The sequence below is a fragment of the Halichoerus grypus genome, chromosome 14 (genome assembly GCF_964656455.1).
Source record: "Halichoerus grypus chromosome 14, mHalGry1.hap1.1, whole genome shotgun sequence".
NCBI classification, from domain to species: Eukaryota; Metazoa; Chordata; class Mammalia; order Carnivora; family Phocidae; genus Halichoerus; species Halichoerus grypus.
The window spans coordinates 17,486,176-17,506,322 of NC_135725.1; the positions used below are offsets into that span (position 1 = coordinate 17,486,176).

The window sequence follows — 20,147 nt, forward strand, 5'->3', positions numbered from 1 at the left end:
CAGCAACACAGCTCCTCGGTGTGTGATAGAGAGGGTACATATTGATGAGGAATTGGACCCTTCCTTCTTTGGCTATGATGTTCTGTCTCTGAGGTGAGGATATGAGTCAGTCACCAGAGTTTCTCAATCTGGCCATCCACACCATAGTGAGGAGTAATTCCTTCTAGAGATTTACAAAGCATTGAATAAAATCCTTCGTTTAGGATGGCTTAGTGATTTTTGCATCCTCCTGTACATTTCCTGAGTATTTTGATGACAAACTGAAGGATGGTAAACCAGACCCAGCTGTCTCGTGGCAATAGCATCCAGAACTTTCTCTCTCTCTCTCTTCACGAATTTTTCCCATTCCTGTGCAATCATATTGCATTTTTCCACATTGAAAGACAAAAAGAAGTCTATGTTCAGGTCAAATCATGTCATAAATATTCTGTTCCTTGAACTTTCAAGGTCAGAGACAGTTTATCAAGGATATTTCAAATTCTTTGTCCTCTCTCTTTCCTTGGCTCTTTTACCAGAAATTCCAAAACAGTATCCCAAATACTTTCCTTCCACCTGAGACCATAAAATCTAGGGCCTGGAAGCAAGAAAGAGGTTCAGCCGTCACCAGCTAGTGACTTTGGTTCTCACTCCCTAATTACCAAATGATAGATTTGGCCTATGTGTCCTTAAGTGTGACTTCTAGTTTTAAAAAGGTAAAATTTCTGGGGCGCCTGGGTGGCTCAGGCGTTAAGCGTCTGCCTTCGGCTCAGGTCATGATCCCAGGGTCCTGGGATCGAGCCCCGCATCGGGCTCCCTGCTCGGCGGGAAGCCTGCTTCTCCCTGTCCCTCTCCCCCTACTTGTCTCTCTCTCTGTCAAATAAATAAATAAAATCTTAAAAAAAAAAAAGGTAAAATTTCTGAGGTATTCAGCTCTAGCTATTCAGAGAAATACACTTCACTTTGGCTAACTTCTCTCTTTTCTTCTGAAGATCTTATCTTACGGAACCAAATAGTCATTATGCTTCACTACATCTATGTTCTACTTTGCTTGTTCTCCTTAATTATTTTATGACCTCAGGAAACTCTGCGAATGTTTCGGCATAAAGAATGTAACCCCATCTCCTAGCCTTGTAAGAAAAATTTCACGGATCGGGTCGAAGAAGGTATCCGCCATCAAATATGTTTGGGAAAAAAACATCCGATTGTGCCTCCCATAGAGTTTTGCAATGAACAATCCCTTATTGAGTTCTACAGTAGGGGAATCTGTTTCATTTTGCTTAGAGTTTCCCAAACATACTTAATCTTGAAATTCTTTTATTTCTGGTAGCATCCATTAACATCCTTCATAATTAGTGTCCATGCCATACATAGAGGGGACACAGCTCTGGAAGGCACATCGTCCCTAATTATGCTCCTCACCAATGAGGTGACTTAAGAATAAATCACATAACCTCTCCATACCTCATATGTCAACTGAGAGAGCAGAAGAGCACCACTTCGTGTGAGTTATAGCACTAGTAAAGGTCTGCAGTAATTACAGCTAATGATATTCCAACTCTGGGGTCTGGCTGTGTGGGTTCAAATTTTGTCCTTCCACTCCCTAGCTATATGACCATGGGAACATTTCTTAATTTCTGTATCTCAATTCTTCATCTTCATAATGGGGACAAAAATTGTACCATTCCCACAGCGTTGTTGGAAGAGTTCAGTCTGATTCACATGAAACAATTATAATTGCGCCTGGTCCATGGTGGGTACCTAATGAATGTTAGCCCTCCTCTTGTCGTCATTGGTGTCTCGTGACTTCTATGACTATGACATGTGAAAAGGATTATTTTAGGTTTTTTTATTGGGATATAATTGACATATAACATTATATTCATTTCAAGTGTACAAAATAATGCTTTGGTATTTGTATATATTGGGAAATGGGTACCACAGTGGGTCTAGGTAACATCCATCACCATGCATAGTTACATTTTTTTTTTTCTAGTGATGAGAACTTTTAAGATCTACTCTCTTAGCAACTTTCAAATAAACAGTGCAGGATTATTAACTATAGTCACCAGGCTGTACATCACATCCAGATTATTTTAGTTTCTAAAAACAACTCCTCTTGGGGCACCTGGGTGGCCGAGTCAGTTAAGCGTCCGACTCTTGATTTCAGCTCAGGTCATGATCTCAGGGTCATGAGGTCGAGCCCAGGGTCGGGCTCTGCGCTCAGCACGGAGTCTACTTAAGACTCTCTCTCTCTCTCCCTCTCCTGCCTCACCACCCCGTCCCCCTGCTCATGCTCTCTCACTAAAAAAAATTAAAAATAAATAAAAGCAACTCTTCTTACCTCAGAAAACAGCTTACATCCAGCATGTTACTAAAATAGCATCACACCCCTCCTGCAAATATTTGATGTGCCCTGTTGCTATTGATCTCTGCATCTAGAGTCTGTGATCCGTGTCTTCTATCATTTAACTTTTTCTGTTTGCGAACAGGGGCGGAGAGGCCTCGGCTCTGTTTTTGTCTGGGCCTCGGGCAACGGTGGAAGGAGCAAAGACCACTGTTCCTGTGATGGCTATACCAACAGCATCTACACCATCTCCATCAGCAGCACAGCTGAGAGTGGGAAGAAGCCTTGGTACCTGGAAGAGTGTTCATCCACACTGGCCACCACCTACAGCAGCGGAGAGTCGTACGATAAGAAAATAGTATGTAACACTTGAGTGGTGCGATTTATTCATTTATCTTTCCCTGTGGAAGACAGAGGAAGAACCATAAACATGCACAAAGAATATACGGAAATAGACGAGTAATATATGGAAGTTAGCTGCTTGCTCAATCCCAAGTATTTGTAAATGTTGTCGTTCTATTATTAATTCATCAGACTTGCTTATCCGGGTCATTACATTCCAGCACTGGATGTGGTCTTAGACATGAGTAAGCTTCGGTTTGGTTGAACACAGATGAATGGTCCACGTTCACCTTGTGAGTTCGTGGCAGAAGAGAGACAAGCTCTGACTCTCAGTCCAGTTCTCTTGTCACCCTGTCCCCGTACCGTCTTCAAAACTTAACCTTCTGTGCTTTGGTTTCAAAGCGCTTACGGCTGACTCAGTGGGAGCTAGCCCTGTCAAAAGGCGCTTTCCGGCTGCTGAGGCACCAGCTGGCCTCAATGAAAAGCAGAGAAGTCCTGTGTGACCTGCTTACCCACACGCCCTGCTCTCTCTGCACGCAGCAAACTGAGTAAGAGTTCGGGTTGCAGGCCCGGCTTGCATGGGTTTTGTTGGCTGTTGAGCTATCTATTATCAGCTGCGTAACTTTAGACCCATTACTTAATTTTTCTGTCTCAACATCCTTATCTGTAAAATGTGAGCATTTGGGATCACATAGCTTATGGAGTTACTACTGAAATGATGACGAAGTAAATAAAAAGTGCTTTGCACACTACTTGACCCCTCAAGGAAGGTTCTGGCTTTAGGGGTGCCCAGCAGTGTGCCTCTGATATGAAATTTCAAACACCTTCGCACTTTTTTCTTGGTCATAGTTTTATAAACTGTCTGAGGATTTGTCTTTCTAAAGTGAAGCTAAGCGGCTTTCCTTGATACTTTTTAGCCTGTGGCTAAGAGCCTGCTCCCAGGTCTTAGAGATTTATGCAAATTTGGGTCACATCTGACTTTTACACAGTGGTGGAAATACAAGTGATAGGATACTACTCCCCTCATGTAGTGCTTTATCCACATCCATCTGGTTCTTCTCGGTTCCTGGTTATTATATAATTGTCATGTGTGACTTCTCGGCTACTTTTTACTAACTTCTTTAGTTACATTTTTCAGGTTGATAAATTAAATTGCCTACCCATCTAACCTATCCTTCCCTAATTCCTTTACAATAACTAGATTAAAAAAATATATGTGTGAATCCACCTTTAAGTACCTCTATCATTCATCAGTAAACATAACCCTGCAATTCAAAGTAAAATATAAAAGGAGAAAATACAGAGATGACAAGTTTCACCGTTTCCTGGCTTCCTTAATGGGAAAGTGATGTTCCGTGATATTTTACCTTCATTATGAAAATGTTATAATCTAGGAGTACCCCTATGCTCTCACATTTGCTTGTCTCTCAGTACTCAGGGTCACGGTCCTCTAAAACTGAGTGGCATCCATCAGTTCTGCACCATAAAAATCCTGATGGAACTCTCTGGAATAAGAGTTCTCTTTCTCTACCTCTCAGGTCTGAAGGCAAACTTGCCATTGCTTCAAAGTGAATATGCTCATCGACTCCTGTTTCTGCCTGTGGGATGGTTGCCATGGGGAGGGTATTGTGAAGTTCCATAAATGCCTTTCTTAAGAGAAAGGTATAATCCAGCAGGAAGAATCTCAAAGGAGAAGGAGGGGTTCTCTGGGTCCTGGATGGGAGAACGCAGTATGGACAGAGGGACCTCAAAATCCATATGTGAGATTTACTCCCTAGACTTGACCTTCCTGGACCCTCATCATGCTGTGATGCCATAATAGAGCTGCTGTGACTGCCCCCCACCCCCACCCCGCCCCGACAGGTGGTCATTTAGGATTCTCCCGTGGACGGACAGAATGATCCAGTCAACTGGGTGAATCCAGTCAGTCAGACTTCGCTTTCTCCCTACTTGCTACTTCTGATACCAAACCTTTCCTGACTCACTTTATATAGTTAACTTCAACTTGTTTCTACCTTCTGTTTGATCTCTTTCTCCCATTTTCATCGCAGCAATTTATTAGTCATTTTTCTCCATCCGGTCCTTCGAATCTCTTTATTTTGTGTGAATCTCCAGATCACCATAAATTGGAGAGGAAACTTAGTAGCTCTTTCAAGCTAGAGTCTCTAGCTTCAGACAGATCACTCAGTGGCTCAGTGAACCTCACAGAGTCTTGGTTACGCCATCTGTAAAATGTAGGTAAAACCCTCGCCGGCCTCATAGATTTTTGGTGAAGATGAGATGCTGAACGTAAGGGACTCTCACCACGCTGGCGCAACGAGCTGCTCAGGAGTGACCGGTACCGACCGGTACCACTGTTCCCTAAGACGGTGTAGCATTCTGCATCCTGGGAGGCAAAGCTGACCGCTTTTCCAACTATTGTTTTTTTGGGGGTTTTTTTTGTTTTTCTTTTTTCTGAAGATTTTATTTATTCATTTGAGACACAGAGATACAGAGAGAGAGAGAGAAAGCATGAGCAGGGAGAGAGGCAGAGGGAGAGGGAGAAGCAGGCTCCTCGCTGAGCTAGGAGCCGGATGCAGGGCTCGATCCCAGGACCCTGGGATCATGACCTGAGCTGAAGGCAGATGCTTAACCATCTGAGCCAGCCAGGCGCCCCCCAACTATTGTTAATAGGGGCTCTTGTTGTACCTCCATTTTTCCCATCTACAAAATACTGCCATCTGTACCCCCGACCCCATAAAGAAAGGCTCTTTGATTGTGAACATGTTAATGGTTTGAACATGAGTAGAGTTGGCAACGACGTCAGACTTTTATGGTCCAGCTGACCCCTTTTCCTTCTAGATGTCAGAATGACAAATAATCCTGCATCGTGCCTGGGACCTTTTCTTCACCAGGCTCTGAACCAGCTGCCCGTGGTGCCTCGGAGATGGCCACTTCCTGGCGGTGGCATTGTGATGGAGTGTTGCAGGAATGGCTGTGTCAATCTCCCTTTGTTCTGGGGCTCTCCTCCCCGGGTCATCCATTTCCTTGTGCCATTGGCAGCTTCTTCAGGAGAGCACAGTTGTCGTGTCTTATTTGTGTAGGGCACCTTTGTGATTTGAGCCAGGCGCATGCCGAGGATTCAGAAGAGAGGAAAGATCCCTCTGCTTCTGGAAAAGCACTTCTGTGGAATAAATTTTACTCATCCTCAACAGAATGTCTTGTCATGGTAGGCAAGCAGGAAAACCTTGCCCTGGGTTTCAAAACAGCCAGATCTCTGTCTCTTGGGTTTCCTGCCCCTGCTATTAGTACAGTCGTGGACGTTGGTATTTCATTCATGCTTTAACAGATTCAGATCAGTAATGGCCTTATATCTCTTTACAACAAGTGAAGCATCCAAAATATCAAGATTATTACAATAAGAAGCTCCCCTACAAGCTAAAGAGAAATCAGTTGAAATGACTGGCTACTATAAAGCCATATGATCAAATAATATGTTTTTATTGATAATAATGCATACATCGTATTCCGTGTCCAATATTCACAGTTATCTTAACATAGTGCCAGGCACTGGGCTGTGCACATTAAATGCATCATCTCATAATAGCCTCAAAACTCTACCCAGGACGACCAGGCACTGTCCTCATTTTACAGATGAGGAAACTAGAGTGCTTGGAGGAAATATAGGCAGTAAGCGGTAGAGCCTGGATTTCCGCCAAAGTCAGGATGGACGACGCCCAAGCCCGTCTTGTCACCAGTATGTGGTCGTGTTCTGGGTACTTTCAAAAGACATCCATTCTGGAGGCGTCTGAGAGAATGGTGCTGCTCTTACCTTTTTGGGGTTCTTTTTTGCAGTGATAAAATATATATATACACATATACGTATACACATGCAAATATATATTGTTTTTCACTACCTGGCAGATTTATTTTAATTTTCAGGCCATAAGACCTTCTCCTAATCCCCTAAGACCATCAGTCCTGTTGCAGAAACCTAAAGCTCTTTGCCAGTCTGGGTTGCTTGGTCCTGTGGCACAGCAGCACCGAGCTCCTCCAGGTTACGCCTTTTGTGTGACATTCAAGCTACGGCTCTCTGTCTTGTGACAAGTGTCGTCTGTTAAGGCACCGTTCCCCCAGATAGCACTTAATTTATGCCTCTTGAGCATCTCCTCAAGGAGGATTTTCTTTCTCACCTCCCTTAAAATCTCACCTCCCCCACTCTATTTTTTTTTTTTTAAGATTTTATTTATTTATTTGACAGAGAGCACAAGCAGGGGGAGTGGCAGACAGAGGAAGAGGGAGAAGCAGGCTCTCCGAGGAGCAGAGCGCCCGATGTGGGGCTCCATCCCAGAACCCCGGGATCATGACCTGAGCCGAAGGCAGACGCCTAACTGACTGAGCCACCCAGGCGCCCCTCCCCCACTCTCTTTATTGTTCAGTTTTCTTCCTCCTGTCCTCAGAGCGACTTAGCACATTGCATGTTTTCTTGCTGTCTGTTTTGGAAAAAACAGATTGGAAACTGTTTTTCAAAAACTAGATTGGAAACTACGTGAGGTTGAAGACTTTGCCTTGTTCCTTCCCAGAGCCTGAGCTGAGTAAATATTCGTGCATAAATCACGACCAGACATTGGGAAGGATGGGAGCTTCAGGAGTTGTTTATATAGCTACAGGAAGACAGGGAGATGTTCTGTTTCTTTAAGAGAAACTCCTTCTTCTGATAGGTTGGCGAAAGGCAAAGCGTATTGGACAGTAAAATATTTGACATACGAAATGGCCCACAGGAATCTTACTACCTGATAAAGCTGTATCTACAACCTTTCTTTGTGTCGAAGAGCATTAAAGATCCCCCTTGGGGGCGCCTGGGTGGCTCAGTCGTTAAGCGTCTGCCTTCGGCTCAGGTCATGATCCCAGGGTCCTGGGATCGAGCCCCGCATCGGGCTCCCTGCTCTGCAGGAAGCCTACTTCTCCCTCTCCCACTCCCCCTGTTGTGTTCCCTCTCTCGCTCTCTCTCTGTCAAATAAATAAATAAAATCTTTAAAAAAAAAATAAAAAAATAAAGATCCCCTTTGTAACCCTTCACTGCCTCCTGAAATTTCTCCCCAGTTCTGTTTGGGGAATAAAGCTTCCCTCTCTCCCCAGCTCCTCCCATCATTAAATTATCTCTTTCTTTGGGGACTAGTTCAACCTTTGCCCTCTTTCCTCTAGCAATTTGTCTTAAAGATTGGAATATGGTGGTGATCGTATTCCTCCTGGGAGGGGTCTTGCGAGCCAAACGTTGAGAATATATGCTCTGCTCAGCCCTCTCCTGACGTCATGTTACTTATTTGTGTTCAAAACAAACTTGCCGCCTGGGGTATCTCAGGCTTGGACTGAGCGACCAATTCCATGTGGAGGAATTCTCTTAGTGCTTTCAGTGTTCCTAAGCAGCTACGCATTTTCTTGTTTTGCAGAAACATCCTGCTCCCCAGTCCAGCCCTCCCCTGCCACCCAAATCATTATTCAGGCATAGTCACCATTCGCACCCGGGTTGATTTCTATCATCTCTCTGTTTCTTCTTTAGATTTGGGAAAAGTCATTATTTTTCAAGCAGAAGACTAGGAAACCCAGATGTGGGTAGTGTGTTTGGAAGTTGGACACGTAGTCTCTTGAGAATGTTAAAAAGAGGAAAGGACAGGGGTGCCTGGGTGGCTCAGTCAGTTAAGCCTCTGCCTTCGGCTCAGGTCATGATCCCGGGGTCCTGGGATCGAGCCCCACGTCGGGGCTCCCTGCTCAGTGGGGAGTCTGCTTCTCCCTCTCCCTCTGCCACTCCCCCTCTCCTGCTTGTGCTTGCTTTCTCTCATTCACTCTCTCTCTCAAATAAATAAAATCTTCAAAAAACAAAAAAAAGAGGAAAAGACTGTTCCTGAAAAGTTCTGATTTCCACTGTGGGCTGAAAGAGAATGTCAATGCCCAATTGCTGACCGGAGCTGGATCTCAAGGCCAATTCCACCGCCATGGCCAGTGGTGGTCTGGAACGGCCACCTTGGCTCTCACGGATGCTACCCCCTGTAACTCAGCTTTTTCTTTTGGGGCCACGTCAGGATTTAATGCTCTGCCACTTACCCAGCTCTTTAGTAGCTACGCATCCTTAGGCAAGTTGGTCCCTCTGAGCCTCCTATTTCCTGAGTTAATAGTGTATCTTGCATGCAAAATTCCTGCGGATTTAAATGTAGTTTTATACACACACGAGCGTGCACACATGTAAACACCTGTTGCATGTTTTCCTACTTGTTGCAAGTGGTGGTAGCTTTCTAAGCCGTCCAGTTTGTGCTAATACTAGCAGCGGTGAGGGATAGCTGTACTTTAGCCCCTGGATTATATGTACACATATACGCACGTAATTTTTGTAGGTGGGTTATGAGTTTATGTGAGTTTTATTTGGAGATTTGACCAAAAAAAAAAAAAAACACCTTGAAGTCTTTCCTAATAATTGGGGGAGTTTAAAATATAGTCTGAGAGAGCTTGATATCAGTAATCCAATTTAGCCAATAAATACTGTGCTTCTGCTCCATACCCAGCTCGGAGCTGAACATGATGGAAGTGCAAAAATGATATAAGATGGCATCCTCCTCCAGTGATAGCAGCCTCACATTTGTAAGCAAAACCTTACATTTGCACTTCACATTTACAGATTCCCGTAGAACACAGCACTGGAATTTTGTGGGGACTCCTCGGTCATGATTGAATTTTAGACCAGACTTCGAGTTGAACCCAGAAAGCATTAATTGGTCCTCCATTCCATTTTATTTTGCTGTGCTTAATAAATCAGCTTCTTCTGTTTTATTCATTGACACATTGAAGATTTATTTTCTGCCTTTATCCTCCATCGCTATGTTTGAAACAGCTTTTCTGGCACATTTCTAATCCAAATCAAACTCCACACCAGAAACAAATTCAACCTAACAGACAGTAGAATCATTTCATGTTTTAAAAATATCTGCTCAGTTGCTCTTTTAACAGATAGGAGACAATATGGCACCTTCAAAATAAAACAGATCACAAGATATCAGGGAGATAGAAAGTCTTAACTTCAGGGTTGCTATTAAACTTGTCACTCATGGCCAAAGTCAATCTGAGCGGAGGTTCCCTGGAGAATTTCCTCAACAGGCTGGAATAAAAGATCCAATCAGCCCAACTAATGAAATGTGAAATAATAGGAAATAAGAGCTTAGGATGAGAAAAAGCCAGGGTTCTGCTCTGAGGGAGTGTGACTAGACCTGAACAACGCCCACGCCTTCTCACCAAACACAGATGACATCCCTAACTTGGTGGCATCCCCAAAACCATCTGCTCCTCATCCTGAGACAGGCCGAACATCTCATTTGCTGATCAGGACAGCTTTGATCTGGCTCGAGGCCTGGTGTCCTCTCCTGTTTCCCTCACTCCGATGGACAGAGAGGATATTTTCTTGACCAATCTGAGAAGTTCTGTGGAGGAGAATTCTGTTTCTGATTTCGGTAGGGAATTTGGAGTGCACTGGACGCGCCCCTGGGATGGAAACCAAATTTTGAGACTTGCTTTAAAACGGAATCGAAACCTACAGGGCTTTGTTGTTCTGTTCTCACACGTAGAGCCTCTGGACTCCATGACGTGGGCCGACTGTTCCACACAACTTTGCTTTTAAATTACACTGTCAGAGCCTGCGTGCGTGTGTTGTGATTAATGGGGTTCCCCCATGTGGTTCCAGTTTTCGGGACATCATTTTTCTTCAAGACTGTGTGCTCCTTGGTGGTCTTTGCCTTTTCATTCTAAAGAGAGACCTACAAATTCCCTGATACTGTGGCTTCTCTTAATGATGAAAACCCTGCCTTAGATCTTTCCAGTCATTTACACCTAAATATTTCCACCAGTGACAGTAACTTCCTCTTGAAATGACCCAGCTGGAATTTCCCCTGAAAACAGGGTGAGAGGGAGGGAGGCTGCTTTTATTTCTTTTCTGTCTGTCCTTTTTCCCCCTCCCACTCTCCTTGGCCTTCCTGCCCCACCACCTTTGCACTCTTCCCAACCCCCCCCCCAACACTACTCACATTTCATTTAGATAAAGTGCTTGGAAAATAAATAAATAAATGAGAACACAGTGCCGATCTGGAATTCCACAAGCGTGGCCATATTAAGAGCGTTTAACATGTGGTTGGTGTTTGTATAGAAAAGTACGGAGCAGCTTTTTATTTAAGCATGCAGCATGTACGTCTCTACCTGTGACTCTGTGTGGACGAGGCATCTTCCTGTTATGGACTCGGCCTCATAAAGTTTTTATCGTTCACGTTTGAGGTTGGCCGGAGGTGGTTATTTATTCGACTCCAGGACGTTACACACACTTGGGGTGTTTATTCTGGAGGGGTTTCTGTGTACCGAAAGTGTCTGGTACAGCTGAAGAACAAGCAAAAGGAGCCAAGTGCGAAGACATCGTGAAAAATCTTGAATCCAGGCACAAGTCATTGAAAAAAAGAAAATTTGGCCAAGGAATGTGACCATGAGGGTGAGGTACAATGAGAAGAATGCAGGCAGAGCCATCTCTTAACAACAGAGGATCTGGAGACTCGGAAACAGATTGCTTCTGGGGTGTTCATGCCTTGACTTACAGACCAGGCCTTTGGAAAACAAGGCTGCGAATTGAACCGCAATTTCAAATGAAGTAGAAGTACCTTTGCAGTGATCCAGCAGTCTCACTTCTGGTTACATATTCACAAGAATTGAAAACAGGATTGCGAAGAGATCTTTACATCCCCATGTTCTTTGCAGCATTATTCGCAAGAGCCGAGAGATGGAAGGCACACAAGTGTCCCCTGAAGAATGGAAGAAGAAAGAAAATGTGGTAAATACATATAATGAAATATTATGCGGCCTAAAAAAGAAGGACATCTTGCCATGTGCTTCAACAGAATGAGACTTGAGGACATTATTCTAAGTGAAAAAGCCAATCACACACGCACACACACACACACACACACACACACACACACACAGATACCATACAATTATGTTTATATGGGGTACCTACAGTAGTTAAACTCATAGAAACAGAAAGTAGAATGGTGGTTACCAAAGGTTGGGAGGAGGGGAGAATGAGGGGTTGTTTAATGGATGGAGTTTTATTCATACAAGATAAAAATGTTCTAGAGAGATCCGTTGTAGAGCAGCGTGCATATAGTTAACAGTACTGTACTGGACACTTAAAAGTTGGCTAAAAGGGTAAATTTGTGTTACGTGCTTTTTACCTCAACAAAAAAAACAAAGAAATACCTTTTTAAAGTCAACAGTTAAAAATCCAGAAAGTTTCTTATGTAGAAGTGGGTAGGGCTCTGTTTACCCAAACATCTTGCAAGCATCCGACATGGAGGTTCAGAAGATGGCTGGTTAGGGGCACCTGGGTGGCTCAGTTGTTAAGCGTCTGCCTTCGGCTCAGGTCATAATCCCGGGGTCCTGGGATCGAGCCCCGCATCAGGCTCCCTGCTCCACAGGAAGCCTGCTTCTCCCTCTCCTACTCCCCCTGCTTGTGTTCCCTCTCTCACTGTCTCTCTCTCTCTGTCAAATAAATAAATAAAATATTAAAAAAAAAAGAAGAAGAAGAAGAAGATGGCTCGTTAATCAGATCTGTTAATCAAGAAATAACCTCCCCTGCTTGCCAAACACAACATCGGGGCTCTTGGCCACCATTCAGTTATTCCAAGAAAAGAGGGTAAGGCTTGCCTCCTCTCTCCCACCACCATGTCTTACGGTTCTACATATTTTTGTGCATTCTGCCACTCCTTAGGTATCAATGCCTATCTGGTATGGATAGTCTGGTGACATTCAAAGTGTCAAAAGGAACAAAAGACAGAACTGATGGCCCTGTGTGAAACTAGGTCAGCCAGCGTGTCAGTGTAGATCCATAGCAGAAATTAAAGAGTCCATTCAGACATTCTCAGGGGACCCTGAGGAAACTTTTAGGGGAGGACTCATTTCTGGGGAGTTATGCGGCACTTTCTTCCTATGAAGATCAGATTTCTTTCCAAATCAACCAATCTCCACACTCCTCTGGAAAGATACACCGTAGAACAACAGGACTTTGTTTTCGGCTGCCTTTATCCCCCCACACCTTTCTGATGACCTTCCACCTCAGTTTTCCTATTTGTCTTGATGCCAAACAAAGCTTAACCACTGTCTTCCAGTAACTTCAAGGAGAGCACCCGCTCATCTCCTGAGGCTTGTGCGTTCCCAGCAGGAGCGATATCAGCCCCAAGGAGGCAAAAGTAGACGCTTGTTGGGGAGGGCAGGTTTTTTAAATCTTAGCTATTTCACTGGTTTGCAAAATCGTACCTCATTTGTCTTGTTAAGGAGAATCTCAGTTTAACTTTTTCTCCCTGGGTGAAATGATCACGAAAGAAAGGTTAAAAAGCACGCTCTTGCTGATGGGAATGTTATTCAGCCATAGCTGAAGTAAACTGGATTCAAACCAAGAGGAAAAACTGATCTAGTTCTCACATTCTGCTTTCAAAAACCGGAGAAATGGCGAATCTCCTCCTGTACTCTACCGGCAGGCCCTTAGTGCTGTAACGTCCCCTCGAGCACCCTGGGTTCAACCTTGTTTTTGGTATTCACCTTAAATCTTTGAGGAGGTCTTGGTTCTTCCGTGCACCATTTCTGTGGATGCTAAAAACCGATGTTCCATCTATGGTAGAGCATGCCTTGGCTTAAAACCTACGCCTCTCCCAAGGTATCCGTTCTGGAAGGGCAGGGCCAGACCGTGTGCTTTCAAGCTTCCAATGCCTACCTCAGTGTCTGGTGGTCGGTTCAGCGTATCTGATCATTAAAAATGTTGGGGTCATGAAAGAACTTTAGTTTTATCTAGAGCTGGGTGTGGGGTGAAGCAAGCAGGGGTTTGCGGGGGTAGAATTGAAAGGCACACAGGCATAACCCCTGTGTTCCAAGCCGGAGACTCACCCTAGTCCTGACCCCAGTTTTAACAGAAGTGCAGTCCAATTTCCAAATGTTTCTCTTTTCAAAGTTGATTTACACAGGCGATTCTCTAGATGTGACAGAGTTACAGGAGTGCAGGAACAAGGTATTTAAAACCACTGTTTCAACACCCCCTCCATTCTACTTTTAGGAGTGAATTTTCTTTCTACTTGCATGTGACTCCCATTGACCCCAGAAGCCTAAATTTTTCATTTCTGTCTTCTAGATTACTACGGATCTGAGGCAGCGTTGCACGGACAACCACACGGGGACCTCGGCCTCGGCCCCCATGGCCGCAGGCATCATTGCGTTGGCCCTGGAAGCCAAGTAAGCCTATCTCCCTATGTCTCCGCTGCCGACAGCCCCTCACCTCAAGGACAACTTACCCGTCCCCTCCGATAGAATCCCTAGCGCAAGGACCCAAGATAGAACCTTCTAAGTCCCACCTTTACAAAACACCAAAGATCAGGGTTTTAAAAAGAATTGTTTTCCCTATATTAAGAAAAAAAAACACACTTTTTTTTTGGTTTTTATGTCCTTAAAAAATCAAACTGTGTAATTACTTTATTATGGAGTCATAGCGCAAGCATGCCAATTGGCTCCAACACTGTTGCCTTGTTGAGGTTTTTATTCTAGTCTGGGAATGTTCCTGTGAGGCTCAGAGCAGTCGGGGCCCTTTCCCTGCGGAACAGTGAGGCAGCTCAGATTCCATGACAATAGCGCTCCCTCTGGGGGACAGAATGTGTCAAGGTCATATGACAGATGCTCAGGGACAGGTACGACCCATCTACCTTCAATCCTGTTCAACGTGGTCAAATTCTGTGTCTCAAAGATCCCTTTGAAAGTCCCCTTAGATGATGTGCAGTAGGTCTCACCTCTTCTTTCTGTAAACACCAACAGATTTTGCTGTCTTAACTCTGAAATCACTGATCTTAATTCTTTCAAAACCTCATACTGATCTACACTCTCTTACCCTCCGTTTCAAAATCTGAAACGCCCAGAAAACTGGAAGTTCTTTTGCAAATTTGACACACAAAGTCCTCTGATGGCAAAGCTTGCCCTGAACTGGTTTGAGGCCTTTTACAGTCTTTGTTGTGAAAATTCATACATTTTACTGCAGAAATATGAATGTATTAGATTATGAGGTGCTGGCTCAGACCCCTCACCCCCAACTGAAGTTTTGTGTAATATGTGCTCTGGATGCCATATCTGAAAAAATTTTGAATTCCAAGCGCATCAGGTCCAAAGATTTTAGAAAAGGGACTGTGAGTCTGCACTCTGACACCCTCCTACAAGAGGACCATAAAAGCAACTGGAGTAATAACGTAAGTGTTTTTGCAAAAATAGCCTTGCACCCCTGCCCGAGGGAGGAAGGGAAAGATCCTTTGATTTAGTCGTACCCTGACATACAGCAATAGTAGGTGACAGGAAAAGAATACAAGAATCATGACGAGACGCGGGTACTTCAATAAGAAAGGTTCTGGCTCGTTCTCAATACATTTACAGCTGCCCCTGTTTAAGGCAGGGGGCCTTTATTAAGGAAGTCGGGCCTTAATGTGAAATGGAAAGAGTAAATTATAAGCCATGGAAAGCCTTGGAGTAAGACAGACGGAAGAACACAGCTCTGCATGTGGGCTGCCTTAGTTTGTTCCGACCACTATAACAAAATACCATAAATGGGGTAGCTTATAACAACAGACATTTATTTCTCCTTTTGCTGGAGGTCTAAAATCAAAATACTGGTAGCTTTGGTGTGTGGTGAAGGCCCACTTCTTAGGTGGGTCCCATGGCAGCAGGAAGGGGCAAGGCAAGGGAGCTCTCTGGGGTCTCTTGTAAGGCTACTAACCCCACTCACGAAGGCTCCACCCTCCTGACCTAATCACCTCCCAGAGACCCCATGTCCTAGTACCATCATGTTGGGCAATAGATTTCAACACACGAGTTTTGTGGGAACAGAAACATTCAGGACATAATGCGTATTGTATCTCTTCTTGGCCTCTTGCCTAAACATTGGTGCTAAGGGATGCCCAGCTTCCCACAAATCTTGTATTTCTTCCTTTTTGATGAGAAATATTAATCATTTCAGCGTATTGTATCTTTTAAAGTGGTGAAAGTTGGGGTGTAGCAAAAAACTTGTACTTACCCTATTAAATTCTCACTTGACAACTTTTCACTGGGCAGTTCTGCCCCCCAGAAGTCTCCATTAACTGTCTGTTGTTAAGTGGGTCACTGTTGTTTGGATTTTTGAAAATAGATTGTCTTCATCCTGAAATTCTAGGGTGTTTCTCAGGAATATTTTCCGATGCACAAAATACTGAAGGGGAAAAAAAGTCAGGAATTTTTCCTGCACCTGCCCATTCTCCACCAAAAAATGATTGTTGTCTCAAACTTTGCAACCAAGTGCCCATCTGTGGCTATAGACCTACGGGATACTCAGTTCCTCGGGATATTACTATAACATTCATATTTCAACAATTCTTTTGACCACTGTTTAAGCTCAAGTGGAAAATCCTTACCTTTGTGGCCCAAACAGCCCACTCAGTTGGATAAGTTCGCTTTGGGGCTGGGAACACCCCAGAATTCTTCATCTGTTTTCTCTTTCTTTGCATTTTGAGCATTTTTAAAGACTAATTTTTGCGTCAACTGTGATGAGTAGAAGGAAGGTTGCAGGATACACCCTACCTGGAAAAATCCACCGTGGATTAAGATTTTCAGCAGTACAGTTTGATCATGGGGCCAAAGTAGATGGTCAGTAATCTGATAAAATAAGAAAGGATAAGCCTTGCCTCTTAACCCCATTGACTTGTTCTACAGGCCAATCTTTGCCCCTGAGTGAAGGTGGAGGTTAGGAGAAAGACGTCTGAGCATTAAAAGAAGGGGCATTAAAAGTGGATGGTCCACTGGGATCAATAAGCCGTGGGCCTCCCACATGAGGAAAACGTATCTGGAACTAAGAAATTGGAGCCAGGAGCTCAAATGACAGTCCACCAAGGCTGCGGTCATTCAAGCGCTAAGCCTAAGCCCACTCCGCAGCCCCCGCAGCCCCTCCCCGGGGATCTCCTCTTATACTAGTACTTCTCAACAACACTTGGACCTTGGTATTTGGAGATTCAGCCTCTCCTCTCACAAGCTGAAAATCCCAATCTACAAGATACTCCCTTGAAAGGAGAGAGGGGAGAGGGCAGAGGGAGGCAGAGTTGGGCGCCAGGACACTGGGACACTCCAGACACGCATCCCCTGCTCAGGTCAGTGAGGAACGATGAGGCTCAGTGCTGGGGTGAAGAACCACCAGCAGGGGCTTCAGTCCCCGTTTATTGGCACGGCCCAATTCTCCATGTCCTAGAGGGAAGCATCCTCGCTTCTCCTGAGGTCACTCGACTACAGTATCTACTCAGGGAAAGCTCCCACCTGCCGAGCTCCCCTCAGCCTGCTTTCTTTGCATCCGCAAGTGCTGGCCTGCGTCAGTAGAACAGTAGATCCTCCTCTGGAACGGCTGCAACCATTGGCCATCCTGATGCTTCTCGCTCCCCTCCCCTCAGAGCTTTTTCCAAAAACAAACACCAAAAAAAAAAAAAAAAACCCAACAACAACAACGAAAAACACCTTGGTAGGAATCTAAGAGGAAAGAAAACAAAGACAAATACAAAGCATAGAAACAGATAAGCTTCAAGCGTGCAGATCTCTTATCCCAGCTCAACAAAAGCTCGGTCCTGAGTTAACTCTGCGTGACAGCTCACAGGACAGCCTCCCCCCTGCCCATCCTTCTCCCACGGGTGTGTAAGAACATGTATTGTAACAGACTCCCCTATAGCGCACCCCAGATCCTCAGGTAAAAGTGAATCATCCCAAGACCGGAAGGATTCTGAGTGCCTCTCAAAATCTGCCACCTTTCCTGCTCTCCCTGGGTTTGAGCCTCTTCTTCTCTCCAGCTGCCTCTGACGTCTGATTGCAAACTTTGCCTTTCTAGTAAATAAGGCAGTTTCCTTCTGCTCCCAGAGATGTTGTCTGGGCACTGAAAGCGGTACATTTCTTAGCTTTCTAAAAAACCGTAAACAATTTCAGAATAAGAGAAAAAACTGTGCTCTTAAAAGAGAGGGGAGAAAACTTTTTGTGTTGGGGTGCTCTTGTCATGTGTGTATTAGTTCAGAGGTTTATAATATTTCAATTATTTGGGTTTTGTGGATTTGGAAGGAATTTTTGGGTTTTTCAGCGGAGCGAAGAAGGAATATGTAATCAGTGATTACAAGTGAACTAATTATCTTTTGGGCCATTGCTGCTTCAAGTGATGTTTTTTGTATGGCATAACTCAGAAAGCTCTGGTAAAATGAGTGTCCTTAAATGAAGAAAGTAGTGAAACATGACTAATAGTTTTAGGGGAGCAGCCTACAAGAACACCAGGTCACGTGTATAAAGAGCCTTGCATCTTGACACCAATATATATATATATTGCTAGTACTCTAGCCCCCTGGGAAGAGAAAAGACAGTTGTTAGCAAATGATGTTTCCTACAAAATGGCTTATAAAATAAAAATTGGTATAATTGACGTTCATAAAAATACACTGTTCAGATTGTTTTTTTTTTTTAAAGACTTTATTTGAGAGAGAGAGAGAGAGCATGAGTAGGGGGAGGGGCAGAGAGAGTGGGAGAAGTAGACTCCCCACTGAGCAGAGAGCCCAATGTGGGGCTCGATCCCAGGACCCTGAGATCGTGACCTGAGCTGAAGGTAGATGCTTAATGAACTGAGCCACCCGGGGGCCCCTACTGTTCAGTTTCTTACACTGTGCTTTACTGAAAGTTTCCCTGACCTGAGTCTGTAACTATTAGCAAAGAGAAGCTAGTTTAGTGGAGTCTTTTATATGTCCAATTACCAGCATTAGCTCAGGACATTCACAATTGAAGTTTACTAAAGAAACCTTTCGGCCTTAAGTTGCAAATGGTCTCTCATTGGAGATTTGAATAATATATATTCAGCAATCAAGAAATGTTGCACAGTGAATGGTCAATAAAAGGGACTGAGTCAGGAAGAAATTTCTAAAATTATTTAGGACTTTGAGAAGGAGGGTTCTGATACACAGACTATTCCACAAATCCTTGTTTTAAGTGACCTGGAAGCATTTTCCTCAGATTTCATATCTCAGGGGCCTCAGGGATACTTTCCTTTGAGAACATCTCATGTATCTGGACCTAACTTCAGAAAATACACAAATTGGGGTGGCACTGTCACTCTGTACTAGAAACATACCTGGAGTGTATTAAACAGTCGCTGCTTCTGCTAGCTAGCTAGCTAGCCCCATGGGCATACATATACACACATTTCTAGGTAGGCTCATCTACTTTCTTCTTATTACCTATCTGTTCTCTCCTAGTTCAAATGTCCCGTTGGAATATATCATATACGTATTTGTAGAACACAGGTTATAGAATGTATATAGAGAGGATATAGTATTAGGTAACTTAGCTAATTTATTGTTCTACTACAGATGTTTTTGTGTGTATTCTCTTCCAAACGAGGCTTAAACTCCTTGAGACTAAGGATTGTGCCTTACAGTCTTTATTTATATGCATATAACAAATACCTGGTACATACTAAAAAAAAAAAAAAAAAAATTAAAGCATCATGCTAGATGCTAAGTGAATTAGGCAGGACATAATTTAAATATTTGTAAAACCTGTCACTTGCCTTCAAAGGGAGGCAAACGTACACTAACATAGATGCACAAATTGTTTAAGAAAGCCAATGCAGTCATTTTGGGGGAGCATGCAGGATCTGGCCGAAAATAGAAATGGCCAGCCTCCATGATCCAACTTGGAACATTGGCTCCATGACACTTTTATATCCTCCATGACATCTAAGCACCGTGTTTTGCAAAAGGTCATTTCCAAACAAACATTAGGTCAATCCATCTAGTCCAACCTTCTCATTTTTTGTACCAGGGAAATGAGGTGAACAGAATTGCCCAATTTCATATATTCATTATTTTTATCTTTTAGTTCCTCTTGTTGGTGTTGATTAGTGACTTCTTCCCCACACCACCTCAACTCATCCCTTACCCAGTTTACTTATTGTTCCTTAGAACTGGGCTTAACTCAGGTAAAATAAAGACATGGTGTTATTTCCTGCCTTAGCTTCGAAGAGAAGCCCCTCTACCTTTGATCTTTAGTGGTAGGGATAATGGGAGACATGGAAAGGTCAGTGTGTGAAGAATTAAAGATGTGTTGAGCCACAAGATGATTCACACCATATGCTGTTGATTTCAGAAAAACCATCCTGAAAATTCTTTTCTCAGGAAATTAAACTTACCATGTGCATTTCTTATAAACCTACAAAGTCCATCTATATAAATGTTATGCAGTTCCTACTGATCAACCACTTTATGCCTTTGCTCTACCTTTCATTATAACCTCTGTCTTACCTATGTATGTTTCCAATGGAGGAAAAATATGAGGAAATGCTCCAAATATTTGAGATTCAATTATTGTGAGAAATTAATACCTGGGCCAGTTGAGATGGTGCCTGGAGTTTTTA

At 43.7% G+C, this 20,147-nt stretch overlaps 1 protein-coding gene across 4 annotated transcripts in view; it reads left to right on the forward strand.

Annotated features, from left to right (window-relative positions):
- The window catches only part of PCSK5 (proprotein convertase subtilisin/kexin type 5), a 456,302-nt gene that overhangs the window by 182,508 nt on the left and 253,647 nt on the right, over positions 1-20,147 (forward strand). For all 4 annotated transcript variants that reach the window (XR_013443967.1, XM_078062229.1, XM_036103195.2 and 1 more), the window contains exons 8-9: positions 2,469-2,681; positions 13,848-13,948. Coding sequence is in view for 3 of the 4 variants with exons in the window: in XM_078062229.1 (XP_077918355.1) it covers positions 2,469-2,681; positions 13,848-13,948 (314 nt within the window). In the remaining variant the exon portion in view is untranslated. The remainder of the gene's footprint in view (positions 1-2,468; positions 2,682-13,847; positions 13,949-20,147) is intronic.